Source organism: Choloepus didactylus, chromosome 7 (assembly GCF_015220235.1).
Source record: "Choloepus didactylus isolate mChoDid1 chromosome 7, mChoDid1.pri, whole genome shotgun sequence".
In the NCBI taxonomy this organism is placed as follows: Eukaryota; Metazoa; Chordata; class Mammalia; order Pilosa; family Megalonychidae; genus Choloepus; species Choloepus didactylus.
The window spans coordinates 43,406,297-43,431,091 of NC_051313.1; the positions used below are offsets into that span (position 1 = coordinate 43,406,297).

Here is a 24,795-nt window from a genome sequence, read left to right on the forward strand (position 1 = left end):
GATCCACCAGTGAACCGCAGCCCATAGCTCGAGCACCCCCCAGTCCCGTAGCCCCCAACCCGCCCACTGATCCTGCCAGAGGCGAACGGCGAAACAGAGACTGGATGCTTCCAGAAGGAGCCGGCTCCTTGGTCCGATCCTTCCAGGCGGGGCTGAGGACGGGAAGAGAGTCCTGATAGACACCGACCCTCTTTCATGAAACAAACGTTCATAAGCTCCCACTCTGTGTCGGGCACCGGGAATGCTCTGACGAATCAGACTCGGCCCAGAATACACGCGCAATCCACTCTGTACTCAAGCCCCATTCTTGCCACGCGTGAAACGCCCAGGAAGGAGGAGGGAGTGGAAGGAGAAGAAGATTTCGCTTTGCCCCCCGCCTTCCGAGGATCATTCCAAAGTTCCGCCCCTTTGGGGCGTTCCCGGCTGCGCCGTAAAGTAGGGAACATGCTTTGCCCCTTAACAGCCCGCCTCCGTATTTACGGCAAGCCGTAATCCACACTTCCAACATGGCGGCCCCCATAAAGACACTAGCCATGGTTTCTAACACAGGTGGTTCGGTGTATTGCTGAACTGGTCTCCTGTCTGTCTAGCCCGAGCGACAGAAAGTACGAGTTGAAGTTCGTTTCTGGTCACCGCTCCAGAGAGCCAACCGCCCCTCAGAGGGTCAGCAGTTCCCTCTTCTTTCTAGTCCAAGCAAACTCCTCCTCTGCCTCTGGTTTGTTCCCCGCGCCACCTCTGGATACCCCCAAGGACCTGACCCTACCAGACTCAAAACTATGAGCTTTCGGCAGCTGCTGTTGCGCTTGACCCGTTCTCTCGGGGCCTCGGGTCCCCCGCGTCGCCTCTGGTGGTACCCAGCCCTCGACACGATCTCCATGGTGGGCTCCTGGTCCCCGTCCTCTAGGTCCCCGGCCCATTGGAATCAGGTGGTATCAGAGGCAGAGAAGATCGTGGGTTATCCCACGTCCTTCATGAGCCTCCGCTGCCTGCTGAGCGACGAACTCAGCAACATCGCTATGCAGGTGCGGAAGCTGGTGGGGACTCGGCACCCTCTGCTTACCACAGCCAGGTGAGATACCCCTTCTCCCAACGACACACTCGCACCCGCTCGACTTCTTTTTCCTGACCGGAATACGCACCCTGCCTATCCCAGACTGACTTCTGGCTTATCTCTTTTCTCCCCCTACAGTCCTCCTATACCGTCGGTGTTGTCCCTCTCTATTTCACTCACCTAATTTTTCCCCAACTTGCTCAGCTGAATGGATAAGATTTTCTTTTAAGAAATACTTTTATGCTTCTGGTGATTTTTGCTTCTTAACTGTCGAGGGTGAAGATGCCCCAGTGATTTTTGGAGAAATCAAGCAGGGATGTGAGTTTGAGTTACTTTGTAGAATGGTCTTTTAAAAGTGGGAAGGATTGATTTCCGCTTCTACACTTTTCGATAGTTCTTCTGCAAAAGGAGGTGGGATGAGGTGGGGTGAGGGAAAGGTTGAGAGTAGACAGTTGTTTCCAAAGATGTCCCAGGCTTGAAGTAGGAATTCTCGAGTCAGTAGCCATAATCTTGGGATTTTTACCATTTATGCTGGACTACTGCTGTGAAACCTACCATTAGGATTTTAAGGATCACAACTTTTGCTTTACTTAAAAAAAACTAAACAGAATAAAAGCTTATTTGTAAATTTTTTGAAACGTACAGGAAAGTTGCAAGAATAAAAATAGTACAAAGAATACATTTGGATACCTTTTACTCAGATTCACCTATTAGATACATATATGCTATTCACATACGCATATGTATGTGTGTTTATGTGTATATATATATATATATTTAATCATTGGAGGGTAGATTGCATGCATCATGGTCTGTTACTCCTAAATACATCAGTGTGTGTTTCAGAAGCGTAGGGATAGCTCTTACGTAACTACAGTACTCTTATGAACTTAGGTACATTTAAAGTTGATATAATACTTATATTTAACTTACCATTCATATTCCAATTATGTTAATTGATGCGTAATGTCCTTTATAGTATGCTTCCCCCTCCAATCCAGCCTAGAAACAGGTACTGCATTTAGTTATGTCTTTTTAGTCTCTTTCATATGGAAACTTAGCCACATTTTTGTGACTAGAATGGTGGTTTTCAACTGAGGCCAGTTTTGCTCCGGAAGGGACATTTGGCAATGTCTGGAGACATTTTTGGTTGTCCTAACTGGGGGCATGTTCCTGGCATTTAGTGGGTAGGGGCCAGGGATACTGCTAATCAACAAAGAATCATCAGGCCCAAAATGTCAATAGTGCCAAGGATCTTTAAGAACTCTGGACTAACTTTTTTCTTCTTGTTCTCTTTCTCTTTAACTGTTGGTAACATATCATGCAAAATTTCCCTTTTTCATTGTTTTTCAGTGTACACTTCTGTGGTATTAATTACATTCACAGTGTTGTGCTATCATCACCAACATCCATTACCCAATTTTTTCATCACCTCAAACAGAAACTCTATACGTATTAAGCAGTATCTCCACATTCTCCTCTCATCTCTGTCCCTGCTAGCCTCTGGTCTACTCTCTGTCTCTAAGAATTCAGTTATTATAGATAATTCATATAAAGTGGATCACATTTGTCCTTTTGTGTCTGGCTTGTTTCACTCAACATGACATCTTCAGGGTTCATACAGGTTGTAGCATGTATTATAACGTCATTCCTTCTCATGGTTGAATAATATTTCACTGTATATGTATGTCACCTTTTGTTTATCCATTCATCTGTTGATAGACACTTGGGTTGCTTCCACCTTTTGCCTATTGTGAATAATGCTGCTGTGAAATTGGTTTAGAAATATGTGAGTCCCTGTTTTAAATTCTTTTGGGTATATACCTAGAAGTGGAATTTGCTGGGCCAAATGGTAATGCTGTGTTTAACTTTCTGAGGAACTACCAAACTGTTTTCCACACGACAGCAACAATGTACTGTTCTGATTTCTCTACATCTTCTCCAATACTTATTTATTTATTTTTTAATAGCCATCCTAATGGGTGTAAAGTGGTATCTTGTGGTTTTGTTTGCATTTCCCTAATGGCTAATGATGTTGAGCATCTTCATGTGTGCTTATTGGCCATTTGTGTATTTTCTTTGGAGGAATGTCTATTCTGGGCCTTTGCCCAAATTTTAATTTGTCTGTTTTCATTCAGTTGTAGGAGTTCATTTACATTTAGGATGTTAAACCATTATCAGATATGATTTGCAATTATTTTCTCCCATTCTTAGGATGTCTTTTCACTTTCTTGATAATGTCTTTGGATGCATAAAAGTTTTTAATTTTGATGAAGTCCAGCTTATCTATTTTTCTTTTCCTGCTCATGCTTTTGAAGTCATATCCAAATCCAAGATCATGAAGATTCCCCCCATGTTTTATTTTAAGAGTTGTGTGGTGTTAGCTCTTATGTTTAGATTCTTCATCCGTATTGAGTTAATTTTTGCATATGGTATGAGGTAGCAGTCCACTTTCATTCTTTTGCATGTGGATATACAGTTTCTCTACCACCACTGGTTGAAGAAACCATTCTTTTCCCATTGAATGGACTTGTCACCCTTGTCAAAAATCAGTTGGCCATAGAGGTGTGAGTTTGTTTCTGCACACTCAATTCTATTCCATTGGTCTATATATCTGTCCTTATGCCAGTACACTGTTTTGATTACCATAACTTTGTAATAAGTTTAAAATTGTTTGCTTCAGATCTTTGCGAACATTTTAAATTTTATCCATTCTTATGATATGTGTGGTATATCATGGTGGTTTTAATTTGCAATTCTCTGATGACTTATGACATTAAACTCTTTTTGTATGTTATTGGCCATTTGCGTATTGTCTTCCTTTATGAAGTATCTATTCACATCTTTTGTCCTTTTAATGTAGGATTTTAAAAATTTGAGTTGTAGGAGTAATTTTTATGTTCTATCTATGATTTTTTCCCCACCTGCTAGTTTGTCTGTTCATTTTAATGGTGTCTTTTGATGAGTAGAAGATTTTAATTCTTACAAACCATAATTTATACATTTTTCTTTTATGATATTGCTTTCTACATCCTCTCTCCTATCACAAAGATATTCTCCCCCCCCTCTCTTTTTGTCACCTCTTTGTATTTTGTTGTTTTTCTCCAAGCTACTCTTAAGATTTTTTTTTTTTTAATCTTTGGTTTTCATCAGTTTGACTATGACCTGGCTGTGGTGTTCTACCTGTTTATCCTGCTTAGTTTTTGCTGTACTTCTTGAAACTGTGAACTTGTTTCACACCATATTTGGGAAATTTTCACTCTAAACTTTTTCAAATATTTTTTTCTGCCTTATTCTCTTTCTTCTCTCCAATTCCAATGATGCACATGTAAGACTTTTTGATATTGTGCCATATGTCACTGAGTTTCTTTTCTTCTTCTTTTTTTTTTTTCAATTTTATTTTCTGTTTTTTAGATAGGGTAATTTCTTTTGATCTTTTTTCATGTTCACTGGCTTAATTCATTCAATCATCACTATTTTCCTTTCTGTTCTTGACCATAGTTATAATAAATGCTTTAAAATCTTATCTGCTAATTCCATTATTTGGGTCTCCTTGGGGTGGTTTTCTATCGTTTGCCTTTTCTCTTGAGTATGGGTCACATTTTCCTTTTTCTTTAGATGTCTGTATTCTGTTGTAGCCCTCTGATGACTGATGATTTTTTTTTGTTTATAAGTCAGTTAACTTAATTGAACTCATATTCCACACTCCATTTCCCCTGCAGTGGGCAGGACCTGAAATCTATGTTCAATTCTTTTAGCATTTACTTGGCTGCTTGGAGTCTATCTATCCTTTGTATGCATTGTTCGGGAGTCAGCCAGAAATTTGGACAGAGTCTATACGCAGAATTTAGGGCTCTGTCTCTGTGGCTCTCTCCTTTACAGAATTTCTTCCTTCATTTTCTAGCTATTGGGGTCACTTCTTTTCTCTGATTCCATCTTCAGAAGACTACAGGTTTCTATCCAGGTTTAGCTACCTCACAAAGAACCAATGAGGGCCTAAACTCAGACGGAAAATCAAAAAACAAAGAAACCAAGCAAAAATCTGTTAGGCCCACCCAGATCTTTTTCTTTCTTCCTTGTATTAATTCTCCTCTTATTTCAGCTTACTCCTGGTTGCTCTCCTGTTTATTCAGATTGTTGTATTTTTAAAAAATAATTTATGCAGGGTTTATATTTGTTATCTGAGCTATACCCCATTACCAGAAACAAATCTAGCTATTAAATTTTATCAAATACTTTTTCTGCATGTACTAACAGTCTCTCATTCTTTGATTACTTTATTTCCTCTTTTTTCTTTAAACTTTCATATGTGTTTTATTTATTTATATTCTGTTTATGAGGATCCTAATACCCACAAATGGTATAAGCTTGAACAATTGAAAGGAAGGAGACAGCTTGTTTAACTGGCTTACCACAATGTTTATATCCAAACAGAAAAGACTAGAACTCTCTCCAGTGAAAATTAGGATTGAGAGGTTGCTTATTGTTGGAAATTGGGAGAAATTTCCAGAAAAAACTAGTGGACTAGGTTAGCTGGATTAATGAATTGTCCACTGTACTGTGGGACTAAAACTGAGCAAAGGGTCTCTCAGCTTGCCAGACAGTAGGAATACTTCTTAGGGCCAAATCCCCATCTTAGTCCTGGCTGCTTTGACAAACACTGTGCATTGGTTTGGCTTAAAAAGCAGAAATTCATTATCTCGTGGTTTAGGAGGCGGGAAGGCTTGTTTCTTTCTTGGGGTCAGTAGTGTTCCGGCAGGCTCTCAATCCTTGGGATTCTCTGGCTTTCCCATCACATGGCCTGTCCTCTTCTTTCTCTTCCAGGTTCCAGCTTTCAGCTTCTTTCTGTGGCTTTCTTTCTATAAGGCTTCCAGTAATAGAATTGAGACCCATCCTGACTCAGTTGGCCATACCTTAATTAAAAATGACATCTTCAAAAGGTCCTATTTACAATGGGTTCACATCCACAGGAGTGGGATTAAAATTAAGAATGTACTTTTTTGGGTATATGGCTCAATCTACCATGCCCCCAACTCTCCTTTGGACTGCTTTGTTTAGAAAACTGGGCAGTTTTTCTCCAGGTTCTGGAAGAGCTCTGGATTGATGATTTACTCTGCCTATTTCAATTCTTTGCTGGCATATTGTTCCTTAGTTTTTATAAATATTTGAACTATTACAAACAACTGCTCTTTGGGTTTGTGTGGTATGAATGCTGGTGTCAGCTGCAGGGGTCGTAGTGGCATATTGCATGTGGGTGTTGGAGTCCCTATAATAAATAAATCATTGAAATGAAAAGAGGTAAAGTTAGAAAGAGCATTACTTATGTGTGGATTCTGAGAATTGCAAATCATCTCCTTAGTTGCGAGAGTTCCAGATGGGGACTTGGAGAAGATCCCTTCTGAGGTCACCAGAGACACACTAGATGAAAGTTTGTACAATCAGTTGTTCACAGTACCAGAAACTTCCTGATTGTAGCTTATCCTGATGTGGTAGATTGAATCATGCCCCCCACCAAGACATGTTCAAGTCTTCATCCTGGTCCAGTGGATGTGAACTCCTTTGTAAATAGGATCTTCAAAGATACTGTTAAGATGAGGCCAAACTGAAACAGGGTGGACCTCAGTGTAGTATAACTGGGGCCCTTATAATCAAAGGAAATTTGAACACAGAGGTAGAAGCCACAGGAGGAGGGTGAAGGAGTCAAATTGCCACATGATGGAGGCACAGATGGATTGTCAGTAAGCCACCACCAGAACACTACACACAGAGAACTCATGGCCCGCTGGTACTTTAATTTTGGATTTCTAGCCCCCAAAACTTTGGGACAGCAAATTCCTGTTGTTTAAGCCAACCGGTATATGGTATTTGTTGTAGTAGCCCTGGCATACTAACACACCTGTCTGCCTGTTCCTATAGTACAGTAAATGAAGTGGAAGGGAACAATATAAATGTCAGCAAATTTGTTGTAGTAACATATATAAATGACTTTATTTTGTAAGAGAAGAAATATACATGTAATTTTATTACATTTACTACAATAGTGTGTTGAAAATTATTTGAACAGTCTACACTTACATGCAGCCAATGAATAAAGAAACTTTGGTGGGGAGAATTATGTATATATCTGTTTTAGCAAAGGAGCAGATATTTGATCCACAGGTTAGGTGGGTTGTGGTTATTGAAAATTATAGCTAAAAACATGGATTAAGAAGCTATATTATTTTACTTGCTGTACACCATAATTTGTAGAAATCCTGTCAGCAAAGCATTGATAATTACAAAAATCTCTCAGGATGTTAGTCAAACAGCACAGATACTCCTTGTAGTTGACATAGTTAGGACCAGAGGGAACATCTGGGTGGTGTGAATACAAAGAGGTGTTTTCTCCTGATGTAACAGCTCCCTATCTTGATTGGGATCATGGTTACATGAATCTATACCTGGGATAAAGTTGCATAGAACCATACACACAAATGAATGTGGTTAAAAAAATGCTGAAAATTGAATAAGTTTTGTACTTTAGTTAACACTTATGTACTAATGTCAGTTTCCTGGGTTTGATAGTGTACTAAGGTATATGTCACCATTGGAATAAGCTGAATGAAGGGTATGTGCAAAATGCAAAGGTGTATTAATTTGGCAACTTTCTGGGAGTCTATAATTATTATTTTGAAGAGTTAACAAAGTTCTAATCTCTAAAAGGAAGAAAAAAAAAAGGAAGAAGAGGAGGGAGGAGGAAAAAGAAGAGAAAGCAGCATACCTGGGAGATAGGAGACCAGCGTGTTTTAGCTTCAACTCTTGCAGTGGGTAACTGTGTGACTCCAGACAAGTCACTTCCCCTCTCTGGGCTTTAGTTTCCTAAGCAGTGAAAGGAAGGAGTTTGACTAGATGTTTTCCAAAAGTGTTGCCAATTCCAGAAGAGTTTAGAAATTAGTGTTTAACTGAAGGTGGCAGTTAAGGGAGCCATTTCTGGTTCTCAAGCAGGGAGACAATACAGTGAATGCAGTGTGGTAATACAAGACTTTAGTGCTTTCCCCACAATTAAAAAATTATAAAAGCTTGGAACATGAATGCTTTTTCAAACTCATAAACTTTGACTGAACTGACGTGAGACTATTTGTAGTTATTTTTTATTCAATTTTATTGAGATATATTCACATACCATACAGTCATCCAAAGTGTACAATCAGTTGTTCACAGTACCATCATATAGTTGTGCATTCATCACCCCAATCTATTTTTTGAACATTTTCCTTGTACCAGAAAAAGTATAAGAATAAAAAATAAAAGTAAAAAAGAACACCCAAATCATCCCCCCCACCCTATTTTCCATTTAGTTTTTTGTCCCCATTTTTCTACTCATCCATCCATACACTGGATAAAGGGAGTGTGATCCACAAGGCTTTCACAATCACACTGTCACCCCTTATAAGCTACACTGTTATACAATCGTCTTCAAGAGTCAAGTCTACTGGGTTGCAGTTTGATAGTTTCAGGTATTTACTTCTAGCTATTCCAATGCATTAAAACCTAAAAAGGATTTTCTATATTGTGCGTAAGAAAGCCCACCAGAGTGACCTCTCGACTCCATTTGGGATCTCTCAGCCACTGAAACTTTATTTTGTCTCATTTTGCATGCCCCTTTTGGTCAAGAAGATGTTCTCAATCCCATGATGTCGGGTCCAGATTCATCAGTGGGAGTCACATCCTGTGTTGCCAGGGAGATTTACACTCCTGGGAGTCAGATCCCACGTGGGGGGGGAGGGCAGTGAGTTCACCCGCTGAGTTGGGTTAGCTAGAGAGAGAGGGCCACATCTGAGCCACAAAGAGGTACTCAGGGGGATACTCTTAGGCACAATTATAAGCAGGTTTAGCCTCTCCTTTGCAGTAACGAGCTTCATAAGGGCAAGTCCCAAGATAGAGGGCTCAGTACACCAAACCGCCAGTCCTCAATGTTTGTGAGAACGTCAGCGACAATCTAGGTGAGGAAGCCCAACACCTCTGCATTTCCCCCCAGCTCCTCAAGGGGAGCCCTGCATATGTATTTTTATTCTCTGCCCAAATTACTTTGGAATGTGTTGCTATTTCACACTAACCTATGCAAACCCACCAGGTCTCACTTCCTATTAAAAGTTCCATGTAATTATGGTTTTGAACAAACTGTATGAGTTAAATTGTTTAGGAAATAGAGATCCTGCACCAACTAAACGTCTCTTCCCTTGGTCTCACATGGAATTTGAAACTTGAAAACACAGTATCATCTTTTACCCTGTGGCCCGATTTGCCCCAGTCCTAACCACATCTGCATCATTCATATTTCTAAGTGAAGTGTGGACTCTTTTTCAGTTTTTTCAACAGTTGCTATATGTGCTAATACTGACATTCATATCTGCCGAGTTCCAGCTCTAAATTTCAGGTGTCACACAGATACCCAAAGTTCCAGGAATTGATCAGATTGTACACAAAGGGATCAGCATCTCAGAATCTGGAGATAGCCATTACAATTCAAGAATAGATGTGACTGCTGTAAGAGCTTATAATCTAGGGACTGTTAGGAAAAGCGTTCCCCTGATAAGCTGTGCTCTAAGATTCAATTCTGTGTTTACACATTGTAGTTAGTCCATATTGGTGAGGAAAACTATAATAGGGTTTGCCTTTGTTTCTGGTGTAGTTCACTCAAAATGCTGTCTCCAAGATCTATTCACCTCCTTGAGTGTCTCACAGCTTCACTCCTTCTTTTTGTTGCTCAATATTTCATTGTATGCATACACCAGGGTTCACCATTCTGTTCCTCAGTTGATGTACCCTTAGGCCACCTCCACCCATTGCAAATCATGCATACTGTCTCCATAAACACCAGTGTGCAAATGTCCATTCATGTCCTGCTCTCATATCCTCTAAGTACATGCCCCCTAATGAGATTGCAGGATCTTATGGCACCCACATACTTAGCTTCTTGTGGAACACCCCACTGTCCTCCAGAAAGGCTATACCATTTATTTGTAGTTTTTATTCCATTTAATGTGAATATTATGCATTTTACTGCAGCAGTATTAGTGTGTTTAATTACAGGATGCTGCTCCAGATCCTAATGGAGCATTGGGTAAAATGCATTCCTAAAAACAGGCAAATTAGAAATTCTGAATGGCAGTTGGCTTCAAGGGCTTTGGTGAGGGATTGTAGATCTATCCAAGATGGACAGTGTTACGAAGGATGGAGTGAAAACCCAGGTATGTAATGTAGATTGGTAGTATGGAGGAGGCCGGAGGAAGCAACAGTGCAGCAACCCCTGTTTCTTCCCAGTGCAATTTGCACCTTATGGTTTCATTACTACCTCGTTGATGAAATGTAATTATCCCCTTGTACATGATATATGTATTTTTTATATTTTTAAACTTAAATATTTCCAAGTAAATGTTTTTTTAAAAATTAAGCTTTTAACTTTTGTTCACTTTATATACTACCTATTGTCAAGAACTTAAATGCTTTGAATCATTGTGTGATGAATTCTTAATTGTTTCAAAGAATTACTAATATTTTTATTAATAAAATTGGCTAATTTTTGTTGTTTTTAAACACAGCTTATTTCTTTAAGCAATGTACCTTTATTTTCACTGATTACTCTTACCTTGAAAAATTTGGCTCTTGGGATAAAATTTTAGTTCAAATACTCTGTCATTTTTGTCTTTTCCTTCAAAACACTCTGATCTCTATTTTAGTTTTAAATAGAGGACGTTAATTTAGTATACAGTTTTGGAGACAAATTATAACATTTAGTCTCTTCTCTTTGTGGGTATTGATTACTTGGTAGAGACTTAAAAAAGGGTTTTTATTTATTTATTTCTGTTTATTAGAGAACTTATAGATTTATAGAAAATCATGCAGAAAAACACAGATATCATATACACAGATCCCATATACCCTACCTCAGACAAACAAGTTTACCCTTTATTAACAGTTTGCATTCATGTGGTAGCTTTGTTACAATTGCTGAAACAAACATTATATTGTTACATATGGACTATTAACTATAGTCCATAGTTTATATTAGGGTTCACTCTTTGTGTTGTACAGTCCTATGGTTTTAAAAAATTTTTTACTCAGTAGCATATATACAACCTAAAATTTCCCCTTTTAACTATATTCAAAGATATAATCCAGTGGTGTTAATTACATTCACAGTGTTGTGCTACTATCACAACCATCCATTACCAAAACTCTTTCATCACCCCAAACAGATTCTGTACTACTTAAGCATTAACCCTTATTCCTCACCCCAACCCCAGCACCTGCTAACCTGTAGTCTGGTTTCTGGCTCTGTGAATTTGCTCATTCTAATTATTTCATATAAGTGAGGTCATACAATATTTGTCCTTTTGTTTCTGACTTCCTTCACTCAACATTATGTCTTCAAGATTCATCCATGTTGTCACATGAATCTAAATTTCTTTCCTTTCTGGGGCTGAATAATATTCCATTGTATGTATATACCACAATTTGTGTCTATTGATGGACACTGGGATTGCTTCCATCTTTTGGCAATTTTGAATAATGCTACTATGAATATTGGTATGCAAATATCTGTTCAAATCTCTGTTTTCAATTCTTTTGAGTATACCTAGAAGTGGTATTGCTGGGTCATTTGGTAAGTCTATACTTAACTTTCTGAGAAATTGCCAAAGTGTTCTGCACAGCAGCTGCACTATTTTACATCTCTATCAATGATGAATGATCTTATTTCTCCAAATCCTCTCCAACACTTGTTATTTCTGTTTTTTTAATAGTAGCCATTCTAGTGAGTGTGAAATGGCATCTCATTGTGGTTTTGATTTCCATTTCCCTAGTGACTAATGATGTTGAGCATTTTTTCATGTCCTTTTTGGCCATTTGTATATCTTCTTTGGAGAAATGTCTATTCAAGTCTTTTGCCCATTTTAAAATTGAGTTATTTGTCTTTTTATTGTTGAGTTGTAAGGTTTTTTTTTTATATGTCTTGGATAGTAAACCTTTATTGGCTATGTGGACTCCAAATATTTCCTTCCATTGTGGGCATGGTCTTTTTACTTTCATGAAGTCCTTGGGTGCACAAAATTTTAAATTTTGGTAAGGTTCCATATATCTGTATTTTACTTTCTTGCTTATGTTTTTGGTGCAAGTCTCAGAAACCATCGTCTAACATAAGGTCCTGAAGATGCTTCCCTGTATTTTCTTCTAGGAGTTTTATAGTTTTGTCCCTGGGACACCTTTTCTGAGAGATGTCTGAACCTAAGCTTCCAGGGGTTTCCTGGGCTTTGTCTGGAAGAATGCCAGGATAATGCTTTTGAGGCGTTGGGGACTCAAACCCTATACAGCACCTTTCCTGAGAGATGCCTGGACCTGTGCTTCCAAGGGGTTTCCTGGGCCTTGCCCAGAAGAATTTCAGGGCAGTGCTCTTGAGGAGTCTTTCCTCTCCACTCGCCCAATCTCTTGGAAACATGTGGAGTAAGTTGCTGGGTGTCGCTGGGACGAGTTGCTGGGCAGCCTTAGGATGTTCCTCCTTGGGAGATGTCTTGGCCTACACTCCTGAGGGGGGGTGGTCTGCCCCACCTAAGAGAAGTCTATGACAGCGCTCCCAGGAATACCTTTGTCCTCTATGTTTCCTATTTCCTGAGGGCTAAAAAGCGAGCATGCTCTTGAAGAGAAGCTTTATATTCAGCACAGTGGGTCTCAATAGAGACTAAACAATTAGGACCTGGAGGGGAGACCCCATTGGAAAGTGCCTAATTCCTGTGGGTATAATCCAGAGGTGACTCCCTGAAATATTAAAGAGAACACCTTGTTTGGTACAAGAATCCTTAGCTCAGAATCCTGTGTTACAAAATATGGAATGTTGCAGATGACATTGAAAGCCAGACAGAGGAGAAAGAGGGAGATTGTCATGGAGGCAGGGGAGAGGACCTCTGTTAAAGAGGTGAAAAGAGGAAAAGATCAAGCAGGAGGATGGGTCTGGGTCCTCAGAGGGGAAGAAAAGAGAAAGTGTGTGGAAGTCTTGGAGAACCGAGGGGGGCGGGAGGGAGAAAGAGATGGGGACTTGATTTGGCTCTCATTGGACTCCTGCTCAACATGGGGAGAAGTGCCCAGTCAGGTCCCAAAGGGTGGTATCACCCTTCATCGTGAGCCTCCTTGGATCTATACAGCATGGAGACGGGCTCCTACCACCTCCAAGGAGGGAGCCAGAGGCTCAGACTGAACAGAATTTATATCCCTGGGAGCCAGAACAGAGGCCCTAGATTCCTAGAGACAGAGTTGCATGAGGACATAGGAGAGAATAGCAATGAGCCAAGTGAGAAGAAAAAGCAAAAGCATGTGGCCAAGCCTCCCGGTCAGTAGCTATGACTTACCAGTCCAGACAGTTGGAGAGAAGTGTCTCCTGCCTGACTTGCCAAAATATGTTCCTGGGTTTTGGCTTCCAGGTTTTTGGCCATGCTGCAAGAAAAAATTCAAGGGCACAGCACAGCATGGAGTAAGCAGGCAGAAAATCTATTTTGTACACATGTGATAGGAACATGCAGGTACTCTTACAAAGAGAGGTGATAAAGGTGAGGGGCCTGTATAATTCTTTTAATGTGCTGTTGGATTCTGTTTTGGTAGTATTTTGTTGAAGATTTTTGCATCTAATTCATAAGAGGGTATTGGTCTGTATTTTCTTTCCTTGTGGTATCTTTATCTGGCTTTGGTATTAGGGTGATGTTGTCCTTGTAGAATGAATTAGGAAGTGTTCCCTCCTCTTAAATTTTTTGGAGGAGGATTTGGTGTTAAGTTTTCTTGGAATGTTTGGTAGAATCCACCAGTACCACCAGTGAAGCCATCTGGTCCTGGGCTTTTCTTTGTTGGGAGGTTTTGGATTACTGATTTAATTGCTTTCTTGTTTTTGGTCTGTTGGTACATTCTGTTTTTTCAGTTTTGGTAGTTTGTGTGTTTCTAGGAATTTATCCATTATATCTAAGTTATCCATTACATCTAGGAATTTATCCATTACATCTAAGTTATCTGATTTGTTGGTGTTTCATAGTATTCTCTTAAAATTCTTTTTATTTCTGTGGACTAGGTAGTAATGTCCTTCACTTTATTTCTGATTTTAGTTATTTGCATTCTCTTTTTTTTCTTTGTCAGTCTAGCTAAAGATTTTTCAATCTTATTGGTCTTTTCAAAGAACCAACTTTTGGTTTAGTTGATTGTCTTCATGGTGTTTTAATTCTCTGCTTCATTTAACTCTCTTCTAATCTTTGTTATTTCCTTCCTTCTGCTTGTTTTGGGTTTAGTTTTTTCTTTTTCTAGTTTCTGCAGTTGTCAGGTTAGGTCTCTGTTTTGAGATCTTTCTTCTTTCTAATGTAAGCATTTAGAATTCCAAATTTCTCTCTCAACAGTACTTAGCTGCATCTCCTAAGTTTTGGTGTGTTCTGTTTTCATTTTCATTCACCTCAAGTTATTTGCTTATTTCCCTTGTGATTTCTTCTTTGACACGTTGGTTGTTTGAGTGTGTTTAATTTCCACGTATTTGTGAGTTTTTTAGTTCTCCTGCTATTATTGATTTTTTTTAGTTTCCTTCTATTGTGGTCACAGAAGGTACATTGTGTGATTTCAATGTTTTAAATTTATTGAGACTCATTTTGTGACCTAATATTTGGTCTGTCCTGGAGGATGATCCATGTGCATTAGAGAAGAATGTATATTTTGCTGCTGTTGGGTGATGTGTTCTGTACAGTTATCCCTTCCACATTGCAACATTCCCCATCACAGTTTCAGTATTTCATGAGTTGGCACAAGATATGGGAATTTTAGGGGAGTTTTGCAGAAGCCACAGACAACGCACAAAGGCTAGCAATTGACACACAATGACTAGAAATGTAGAAATATCTTAAAAAGCTTAGTAACTCATAAATGCATAAAATGTATGGACTATTACATATAATGTCTAATAACATAAAAGAACAGCTACACAATTTTTTTTCTTAAAAATTAAATTTGTAGTAAAAGAACTCGGGTTCTACACACTGATTTGGGGATGCCAAACATGTTTATGGCAATCTCTCATGTGACATCTTGCAATGATCTTTGCATCTCTAGTTTCTAGTATCTTTTGTCATTTAAACGCCATAAACTCTATTAAAATCATTGGTCCCAAGTGTAGTTTTCCTAGTGATTTGGAAACTTGCTCCCAAGAAAAAGAGGAAAGTGTGAACTTGAAGAAAAAGGTAGATTGGTTAGAGATGCTTCATAAGTTGCCCGCCATTATGGTGTTAATGAGTCAACCATAAGGCATATCAAGAAAAAAGAGAAGGAAATCCGCAAAGCCATTGCTGTACCTTCACCAGTAATTGCAAAGCATTTGCATAAACCATGAGATCCACATCTGTCTCATGTAGAAAGTACAACATTCTTTTGGGTGCAGGACTGTTATATAAGAAAGGCATTCCAGTAGACTCTGGCATCATATGAGAAAAGGCTAAGTTCTTAATATGATTCCCTAAAGGAAAATGAAGGTGAAGGGTCTACCCCTATAGATTTTCAGACCAGCAAAGGCTGGTTTGAAAAATTTAAAAAAAGGTTTGGCCTACGCAATGTAAAAGTACCAGGAGAGGCAGCATCTGCTGATCAGGAGGCAGCTAGGGAGTTTCCTGAAACCCTGAAAAAAGAACTTATGTGCATTTCCCAGACTGTGGGGGCATCTAACCCCTGCAGTGTGGAAGGGATAACTGTATATGCATGTTAGCTCTAATTGGTTTATAGTTTTGTTCAAGTTTTCAGTTTCCTTCTGTTTAGATGTTCTATGCATTAATGAAGGTGGTGTATTGAAGTTTCCTATTAGTGTAGAACCGTCTAAGTCTGCCTTCAAATCTGGCAGTATTTGCTTCATATATTTTCGGGCTCGGCCATTATGAGCTTATGTAATTATTACATCTTCTTGTCTAATTGACTCCTCTGTCAGGATATAGTGATGTTCTTTGTCTCTCGTAACAGTTTTTGACTTAAAGTTAATTTTATGTGATGTTAGTATAGCTACTCCAGCTCTCTTTTTGTTACTATTTGCTTGGTATTTTTTTCCCACCCTTTCACTTTTGACCTACTTGTATCTGTGATTTAAGGTGAGCCTTTTGTTAACAGAATATAGCTGAGTTATACTTTTTTATACATTCTGCCTGTCTTTGCCTCTTCATTGGAGAGTTTAATCCATTTACATGTAATGTAACTAACTACTGATAATGCAGGACTTCCTCCTGCCATTTTGCTATTTGGTCTTTTTAAGTCTTGTATATATTTTGTCCCTCTATTCCCCTGTTAATGCCTACTTGGTATTTTTTTTTTTTTTTTTTTTTTTTTGTAGTGTACCATTTCAAGTCCCTTCTTATTTCCTTCTGTATATATTTTTCAACTTTTCAGTTATTTTCAGTGTGGTTACAGTGGGGTTTAAATTTAACTTCCTAAATTTTTAACAATCATGTTTGACTTGATACCAACTTAAATCCAATTGCATATACAATATACCCCTCTGTCCCTCCCTTTTTTGTTGTACTTGTTACAAATTCTGTTTGTGTACTTTGTATGTTTGAAACCGTTGATTTATCTTTACTGTTAATGCATTTGCATTTTAGAACCTGTGAGAAGTAAAAAGTGGAATTGCCAAAAAACATAATATTGTAATACTTGCATTTATAATTATCCATATGGTTACCTTTACCAGAGGTCTTTATTTTGTCATGCCACTTAAATCAACTATGTAGTGTCTTGTCCTTTCAGTCTGAAGAACTCCCTTTAGCATTGCTTGTAGAGCAGGTTTAGCTGTGATGAATCCCTCAGTTTTTAAAATCTGGAAATGGCTTAATCGCTCCCTCATATTTGAAAGACAGTTCCTCCAGATATAAAATTCTTGGTTGGCAGTTGTTTGGTTTGAGCACTTTAAATATTTCATCCCATTGCTTTCTTGTCTTCATGGTTTCTGATGAGAATTGCTACTGTCTTATTGGAGCTCTCTTGTACATAACATGTTTCTTTTCTTTTCTTTCTTTCTTTTTTTTTTTTTTTTACTTCTTCGCTGATGATCCTTTTTTTAATAGTGAATTTTAACATATATACATAGCCGTGATAACTTTGAATGTATGATTTCACAAGTAATTAGAGAGTAAAAGAATGTCATGTGTCACAGTTCCACAACTTCACCTGTTTCCATTATTGCAAAATATACATACAGGAAGGTCACCTCTCAATGGTACAGCTCAACAAGCAGTCATATAGGTAATTTCAAAAATTGTTATGGGTTACAGTTCCACAATTTCAGTTTTTTCCTTATTATGCAGTACAAGGTATATACAGGAAAGTGAAGACTTTCAAGGCACAATTCAACGAGCAGCTATAGAGCAAATCCCAAGGGATGCTATAGGCTACAGTTCCACCACATCGTTTACCTCAGCCATTCTAACACCTCAGCATCTGAAAATATATATGTAATTATATAAAGTTACAGTATTCATATACCTTTGTTCAATCTTATCTTATTTGTTGCTATTCTTTCTTCTCACTTAATCTCTTTCTTCATCTTCAGGGGTGTCAAGGCAGTGAGCACCCTAACTTGTTCATATTAAAAGGGAGTGTCGACAGTATGGGGAATGGGGTCACATCTGCTAGTTGATCTTAAACAGGCTGTTGACTCTGGGTTTTAGGACTTGTTTGGTATAGGAACACTCTAGTGGATTTTAGTTTCTGAAAGATAAAACTTAGTGAATCTTTTATAGAATCTCAGGTAGGGACCTCGGTATTTGGAGACTGTTGGTAAGGGCATGGCATGCTGAGGCCAATTGGGATGTCTAACTGGAGGTTGCATAAGAGAAACCTCTAGGATAGCCTCTTGACTCTATTTGGGACCTCAGCTTGTTACCACCCCCCCCTCCTTGGTCAAGTAGGCATTTTCAATCCCTCACCTCTAGGGCCAGGCTCATTCCTTGGAATCATGTCCCACATTGCCAGGGAGATTGATTTCTCCCCTGGGAGTTGTGTCCCTCATGGTGGGGGGTGGTGGTGGTGGTAGTGGAGATTAATGAATTTATTTGCCGAGTTGGGCTTAGAGAAAGACCACATCAGAGCAACAAAGGGGTTGCCCGGAGGTGCCTGTTAAGCATAATTATAGGAGGGCTCAGCCTCTTACATAACAACCTTAAATTTCACAACAGGAATTCTCAAGTGAAGGGCTTGATTTATTAAGTAGTGGGTTCCTATCTTGACTGAATACATATTCTATCCCAAGATAACGGTCAGTTTCTTACATTATCTTCACTTAGTTGTACAATCATCACTCTCAACTTTAAACAATTATAACATAATACATCCTGTTCTGGTTTGCTAATGCTTCTGGAATGCAAAACACCAGAGATGGATTGGCTTTTATAAAAGGGGGTTTATTTGGTTACACAGTTACAGTCTTAAGGCCATAAATTGTCCAAGGTAACACATCAGCAATCGGGTACCTTCACTGGAGGATGGCCAATGGTGTCTGGAAAACCTCTGTTAACTGGGAAGGCACATGGCTGGTGTCTGCTCCAAAGTTCTGGTTTCAAAATGGCTTTCTCCCAGGACATTCCTCTCTAGGCTGCAGTTCCTCAAAAATGTCACTCTTAGTTGCACTTGGGGTATTTGTCCTCTCTTAGTTTCTCTGGAGCAAGAGTCTGCTTTCAATGGCTGTCTTTAAAATGTCTCTCATCTGCAGCTCCTGTGCTTTTTTCAAAGTGTCCCTTTTGGCTGTGGCAACTTGCTCCTTCTGTCTTATCTTATATAGTGCTCCAGTAATTTAATTCAGACCGATCCTGAATGGGGAGGCCAACAACTCCATAGAAATTATCCAATCAGAGTTATCACCCACAGTTGGGTGGGGCGCATCTCCATGGAAACACTCAAAGAATTGCAATCTAATTAACACTGATCTTCCCACACAAGATTACATCAAAGAATATGGCTTTTTCTGGGGGACATAATACAAACCGGCACACATCCCAAGCTCTTATCAGCTGCTAATTATTCATCCCTAGTATTAGTGTAGAGTTGATAAGATATTCTTATTAAATATAGTCATTAATATATAATGGGTAGTTTTTCCATACCACTCTGTTGTTAACCCTCTGCAGCAGCATCATACCTTTTAAGTATATCATGCTAATACTTACTTAGTTTTGTGGTGCTATTCTGTGGGTTACTTGCTTTTAAACAACCATTTCTGGACATGTTGACCTTCAATGCATCACTGATGCTTATAATCCCATTAACACACCATAGTCCCTCCTGACCATTCCCATACCATTAAGATCACCCTCATTATCATATCTGTACGTATTAGATTATTGTTCCCCCTTAACTGGGTTCTGACTATCTCTGGGTCCCCTATATTCTACTTTTTAAGACACTTATTTTATACTTTTCACAGAATTCACATTCGTGGAAATGTACGATATCTCTCCTTTTGTGTCTGGCTTATTTCATTTAGCATTATGTCTTCAAGGTTCATCCATGTTGTCATATGTTTCATGACCTTGTTCCTTCTTACTTCCACGTAGTATTCCATCATGTGTATATACCATGATGTTTATCCACTCATCTGTTGAAGGACATTTGGATTGTTTCCATCTCTTGGCAATTGTGAACAATGCCACTATGAACATCAGTATACAAGTGTCTATTTGTGTCACTACTATCAAATGTTCTGGGTATACTGAGAAGTGGAATTCCTGGATTCTAAGGTAATTCAGTATCTAGTTTTCTGAGGATCTGCCATACTGTCCTCCGGCGTGGCTGTACCATTATACAGTCCCACCAGCAAAGTATAAGAGTTCCAATTTCTCCACATCCTCTCCAGCATTTGTAGTTTCCTTTTTGTTTAATGACCAATTCTAATTGGTGTGAGATGATATCTCCTTGTGGTCTTGATTTGCATCTTCCTAATAGCTAGTGAAGATGAACATTTTTTCATGTTTTTTTTAGCCATTTGTATTTCCTCTTCAGAGAAATGTCTTTTCATATCTTTTGCCCATTTTATAATTGGGTTGTTTGTACTATTGTCGCTAAGTTGTAGGATTTCTTTATATATGCAAGATATCAGTTTTTTATCAGATACATGGTTTCTGAATACTTTTTCCGATTGAGTTGACTGCCTCTTTACCTTTTTGACAAATTCATTTGAGGTACAGAAGCTTATAATTTTGAGGAGTTCCCATTTACCTATTTTTCCTTTTGTTGTTTGTAAGGACTAAGAAGCGACCTCCTAATACTAGGCCTTGAAGATGTTTCCCTACATTATCTTCTAGGGGTTTTATGGTACTCTCTCTTATATTGAGGTCTTTGATCCACTTTGTGTTAATTTTTGTGTAGGGTGTGAGGTAAGGGTTGTGCTGGTTTGGATGTATTATGTCCCCCAAAGCACCATGTTCTTTAAGGCAATCTTGTGGGGACAGATGTATTAGTGTAGATTAGGTTGGAATCCTTTAATTATTTCCATGGAGATGTGACTCAATAAACTGTGGGTGAAATGTCTGATTAAATTATTTCCATGGAGATGAGGACCCCGCCCATTCAGGGTGGGTCTTGATTTAATCACTGGAGTCCTATAAAAGAACTCACAAACAGAAGGACCTCGGAGGAGCTGAGAGTGACATTTTTGAGAGCAGCTGAGAGGGACATTTTGGAGAGAAGCTAAGAGCTGACGCTGACACTGATGCTTAGATATGCTTGGAGTTATAGACCCCTGATGTTGGCTGACACTTAGACATTTTGGAGAATGGCATTTTGAAACACAAACTGGGAGCAAGCAGATGCCAGCCCCGCGCCTTCTGACCTAACAGAGGTTTTCCAGACACCAATGGCCTTTTTTCAGTGAAGCTATTCTCATGTTTATACCTTGGTTTGGACACTTTTATGGCTGTAGGACTGTAAATTTGTAACGAAATAAACTCCCTTTATAAAAGCCAATCCATTTCTGCTATTTTGCATACTGGCAGCATTAGCAAACTGGAACAGGGGTCCTCTTTCATTCTTTTGGTTATGGATATGTAGTTCTCCCAGCCTCATTTGATAAAGAGACTATTATGTCCCAGTTCAGTGGATTTGGAGGCCTTATCAAAAATCAGTCGACTGTAGATCTGGGGGTCTATTTCCAAATTCTCAATTCAATTTCATTGATCAGTATGTCTATCTTTGTGCCAATACCATGCTGTTTTGACTACTGTGGCTTTATAGTAAGTTTTGAAGTCAGGAAGTATAAGTCCTCCAACTTTGTTTTTCTTTTTTAGAATGCTTTTAGCAATTTGAGGACTCTCTCCCTTCCAAATAAATTTAATAAGTAGCTTTTCCAGTTCTGCAAAGTAGGCTGTTGGAATTTTGATTGGAATTGCATTGAATCTGCACATCAGTTTGGGTAGGATTGACATCTTAACAACAGTTAGCCTTCTTATCCAGGAATGTGGAATATTTTTCCATGTCTTTAGGTCCCCTTCTATTTCTACATCTTTTACATCATTGGTTAAGTTTATTCCTAGGTACTTGATTTTTATAATTGCTATTGAGAATGCAGTCTTTTTCTTGAGTTACTCTTCAGTTATATCATTTCTAGTATACAGGAACATTATTGACTTTTGTGCATTAATCTTGTATCCTGCCACTGTGCTAAATTTATCACCTCTAGTAGCTCTGTTGTTGATTTCTCAGGGCTTTCCAGATATAAGATTACATCATCTGCAAATAATAACAATTTAACATCTTCCTTTCCAATTTGGATGCCTTTATTTCTTTGTCTTGCCAGATTGCTCTGGCCAGCACTTCTAGCATAATGTTGAGTAACAGTGGTGACAGCAGGCATCCTTGTCTCATTCCTGATCTTAGAGGGGAGGCTTTCAGTCTCTCGCCATTGAGTACTATGCTGGCTGTGGGTTTTTCATATATTCCTTTTATTATATTGAGGAAATTTCCTTCAATTCCTACCTTTGAAGTGTTTTTATCAAAAAAAATATGCTGGATTTTGTTGAATGCTTTTTCAGCAACTATTGAGATGATCATTTGATTTTTCCCTTTTGATTTGTTAATGTGTTGTATTACATTGATTGATCTTCTTATGTTGAAACATCCTTGCATGCCTGGAATGAACCCCACTTGGTCATGGTATGTGATTTTTTTAATGTGCCTTTGGATTAGATTTGTAAGTATTTTGTTGAGAATTTTTGCATCTATATTCATGAGGGAGATTGGCCTTTAGTTTTCCTTTCTTGTAGCATCTTTACTGGTTTTGGTATTAGAGTGATGTTGGCTTCATAAAATAAGTTAGGTAGTGTTCCATTTTCTTAATTTTTTGAACGAGTTTGAGTAGGATTTGTGTCAGTTCTTTTTGGAAAGTTTGGTAGAATTCCCTTGTAAAGCCATCTGACCCTGGGCATTTATTTGTGGGAAGGTTTTTGATGACTGATTGGATCTCTTTGCTTGTGATTGGTTTGTTGAAATCTTCTGTTTCTTCTCTGGTCAGTCTAGGTTGTTCAAGTGTTTGCAGCAAATTATCCATTTCCTCTAAATTATCTAGTTTGTTGGCACACAGTTGTGCATGATATCCTTTTATGATTTTTTAAATTTCTTCAGGATCCACATTAATGTCCCCTCATTTATTATTTTGTTTATTTGGGTCTTCTCTCTTTTTGACTTTTGTCAGTCTAGCTAAGGGCTTGTCAATCTTGTTGCTCTTCTCAAAGAACCAACTTTTGGTTTTATTTATTCTCTTTTTTTTGTTCTTTGTATCATTTATTTCTGCTTTAATCCTTGTTATTTCTTTTCTTCTACTTGCTTTAGGATTCGTTTGCTCTTCATTTTCTAGCTGCTTCTGTTGTTCCATTAGTTCTTTGATTTTAGCTCTTTCTTCCTTTTCAATGTATGCATTTAGAGCTATAAATTTCTCCCTCAATACCACCTTTGCTGCATCCCATAAGTTTTGAAATGTTGTGTTCTCATTTTCATTTGTCTCTAGATATTTAGCAATTTCTCTTGCAATTTCTTCTTTGACCCACTGTTTATATAGAAGTGTGTTGTTCAACCTTCAGATATTTGTGAATGTTCTAGATCTTTGATGGTTGTTGACTTCTAGTTGTGTTCCACAATTATCAGAGAATGTGCTTTGAATAATTTCAGTGTTTATAAATTTATTGAGTCTTGTTTTATGCCCCCAGAATATGATCTGTCCTGGAGAAAGTTCCATGAACATTTGAGAAGAATGTATATCCTGGTGAATTGGGATATAATGTCTATATTTGTCTGTTAAGTCTATGTACTGGTTTGTATATATTGTGCCCCCCAGAAAAAGCCATGTTCTTTGATGCAATCTTGTGCTGGCAGACATATTAGTGGGGATTAAGTTGGAACATTTGGATTAGGTTGTTTCCATGGAAATGTACCCCACCCAACTGTGGATGATAGCTCTGATTGGATAATTTCCATGGAGGTGTAGCCCCACCCATTCAGCATGGGCCTTGAATTAGTTTACTGGAGCACTATCTAAGCCCAGACAGAAAGACCAAGCTTGCTACAGCCAAGAGGAACACTTTGAAGAATGCACAGAAGCTGAGAGAGTAGCTGCAGATGTGAGGCAGTTTGAAGACAGCTGTTGAAAGCAGACTCTTGCTCTGGAGAAGCTAAGAGAGGACAAACACCCCAAGTGCAACTAAGAGTGACATTTTTGAGGAACTGCAGCCTAGAGAGGAATGTCCTGGGAGAAAGCCATTTTGAAACCAGAACTTTGGAGCAGACGCCAGCCACGTGCCTTCCCAGCTAACAGATGTTTTCTGGACACCATAGGCCATCCTCCAGTGAAGGTACCCTTTGTTAATGGACACTTCATGGCCTTATGACTGTAACTGTGTAACCAGATAAACCCCCTTTTATAAAAGCCAGTCCATTTCTGGTGTTTTGCATGCCGGCAGTATTAGCAAACTAGAGCAGTCTAAATCATTTATCACATTGTTTAGGTTTTCAGTTTTCTTATTAGTCCACTCTCTGGTTGCTCTCTCTATAGGAGTGAATGATGTATTGAAGTGTCTCACAGTAATTTTGGAAATATCTGTTGCTTCCTTCAGTTTTGCCAATGTTTGTCTCATGTATTTTTGAGCACTTGATTGGGTGCATATACATTTATGATTTCTATTTCTTCTTGGTGAATTGTCCTTCTTTGTCTGTTATGACAGTCTTGCATTTAAAGTACATTTTATCTGAAATTATTGTTGCTACTCCTACTTTATTTTGGCTGTAGCTTGCATGGAATATTTTTTTCCATCCTTTCACTTTCAATTTCTTTGTATCGCTGGGTCTAAAATGAGTCTCTTGTAAGCAACATATTGATAGTTCATATTTGTTAACCCCATTCTGCCTATCTATATCTTTTAATTTGGAGTTTAATGCATTCACATTCAATGTTATTATTGTGAAGGCAGTTCTTGAATCAGCCATCTTATCATTTGGTTTTTATTTGTCAGATATATTCACACCCCTCTTGATTTCCTTTACAGTACCCTTAGTAAAGCTCTTCAGTTCTGTGTCCTTCCCCAGACGTCTCTCTCCTTTCTTTTTTCTCAGCTGGTAGATCTCTCTTTATTAGTTCTTCTGTGGTAGGTCTTTTGTTAGCAGATTCTCTCAGCATTTGTTTGTCTGTGAAAATTTTAAGCTCTCCCTCAATTTTGGATGAGAGTTTGCTGGATAAA

The 24,795-nt window shown here is 38.5% G+C and overlaps 1 protein-coding gene across 2 annotated transcripts in view; it reads left to right on the top strand.

Moving 5' to 3' along the window:
* The first annotated feature begins 500 nt into the window (after positions 1 to 500).
* The window catches only part of PDSS2 (decaprenyl diphosphate synthase subunit 2), a 371,797-nt gene continuing 347,502 nt past the window's right edge, over positions 501 to 24,795 (top strand). For both annotated transcript variants that reach the window (XM_037844006.1, XM_037844007.1), the window contains exon 1: positions 501 to 1,069. In XM_037844006.1, coding sequence (XP_037699934.1) covers positions 777 to 1,069 — 293 coding nt within the window. In that variant the 5' untranslated portion in view covers positions 501 to 776. The remainder of the gene's footprint in view (positions 1,070 to 24,795) is intronic.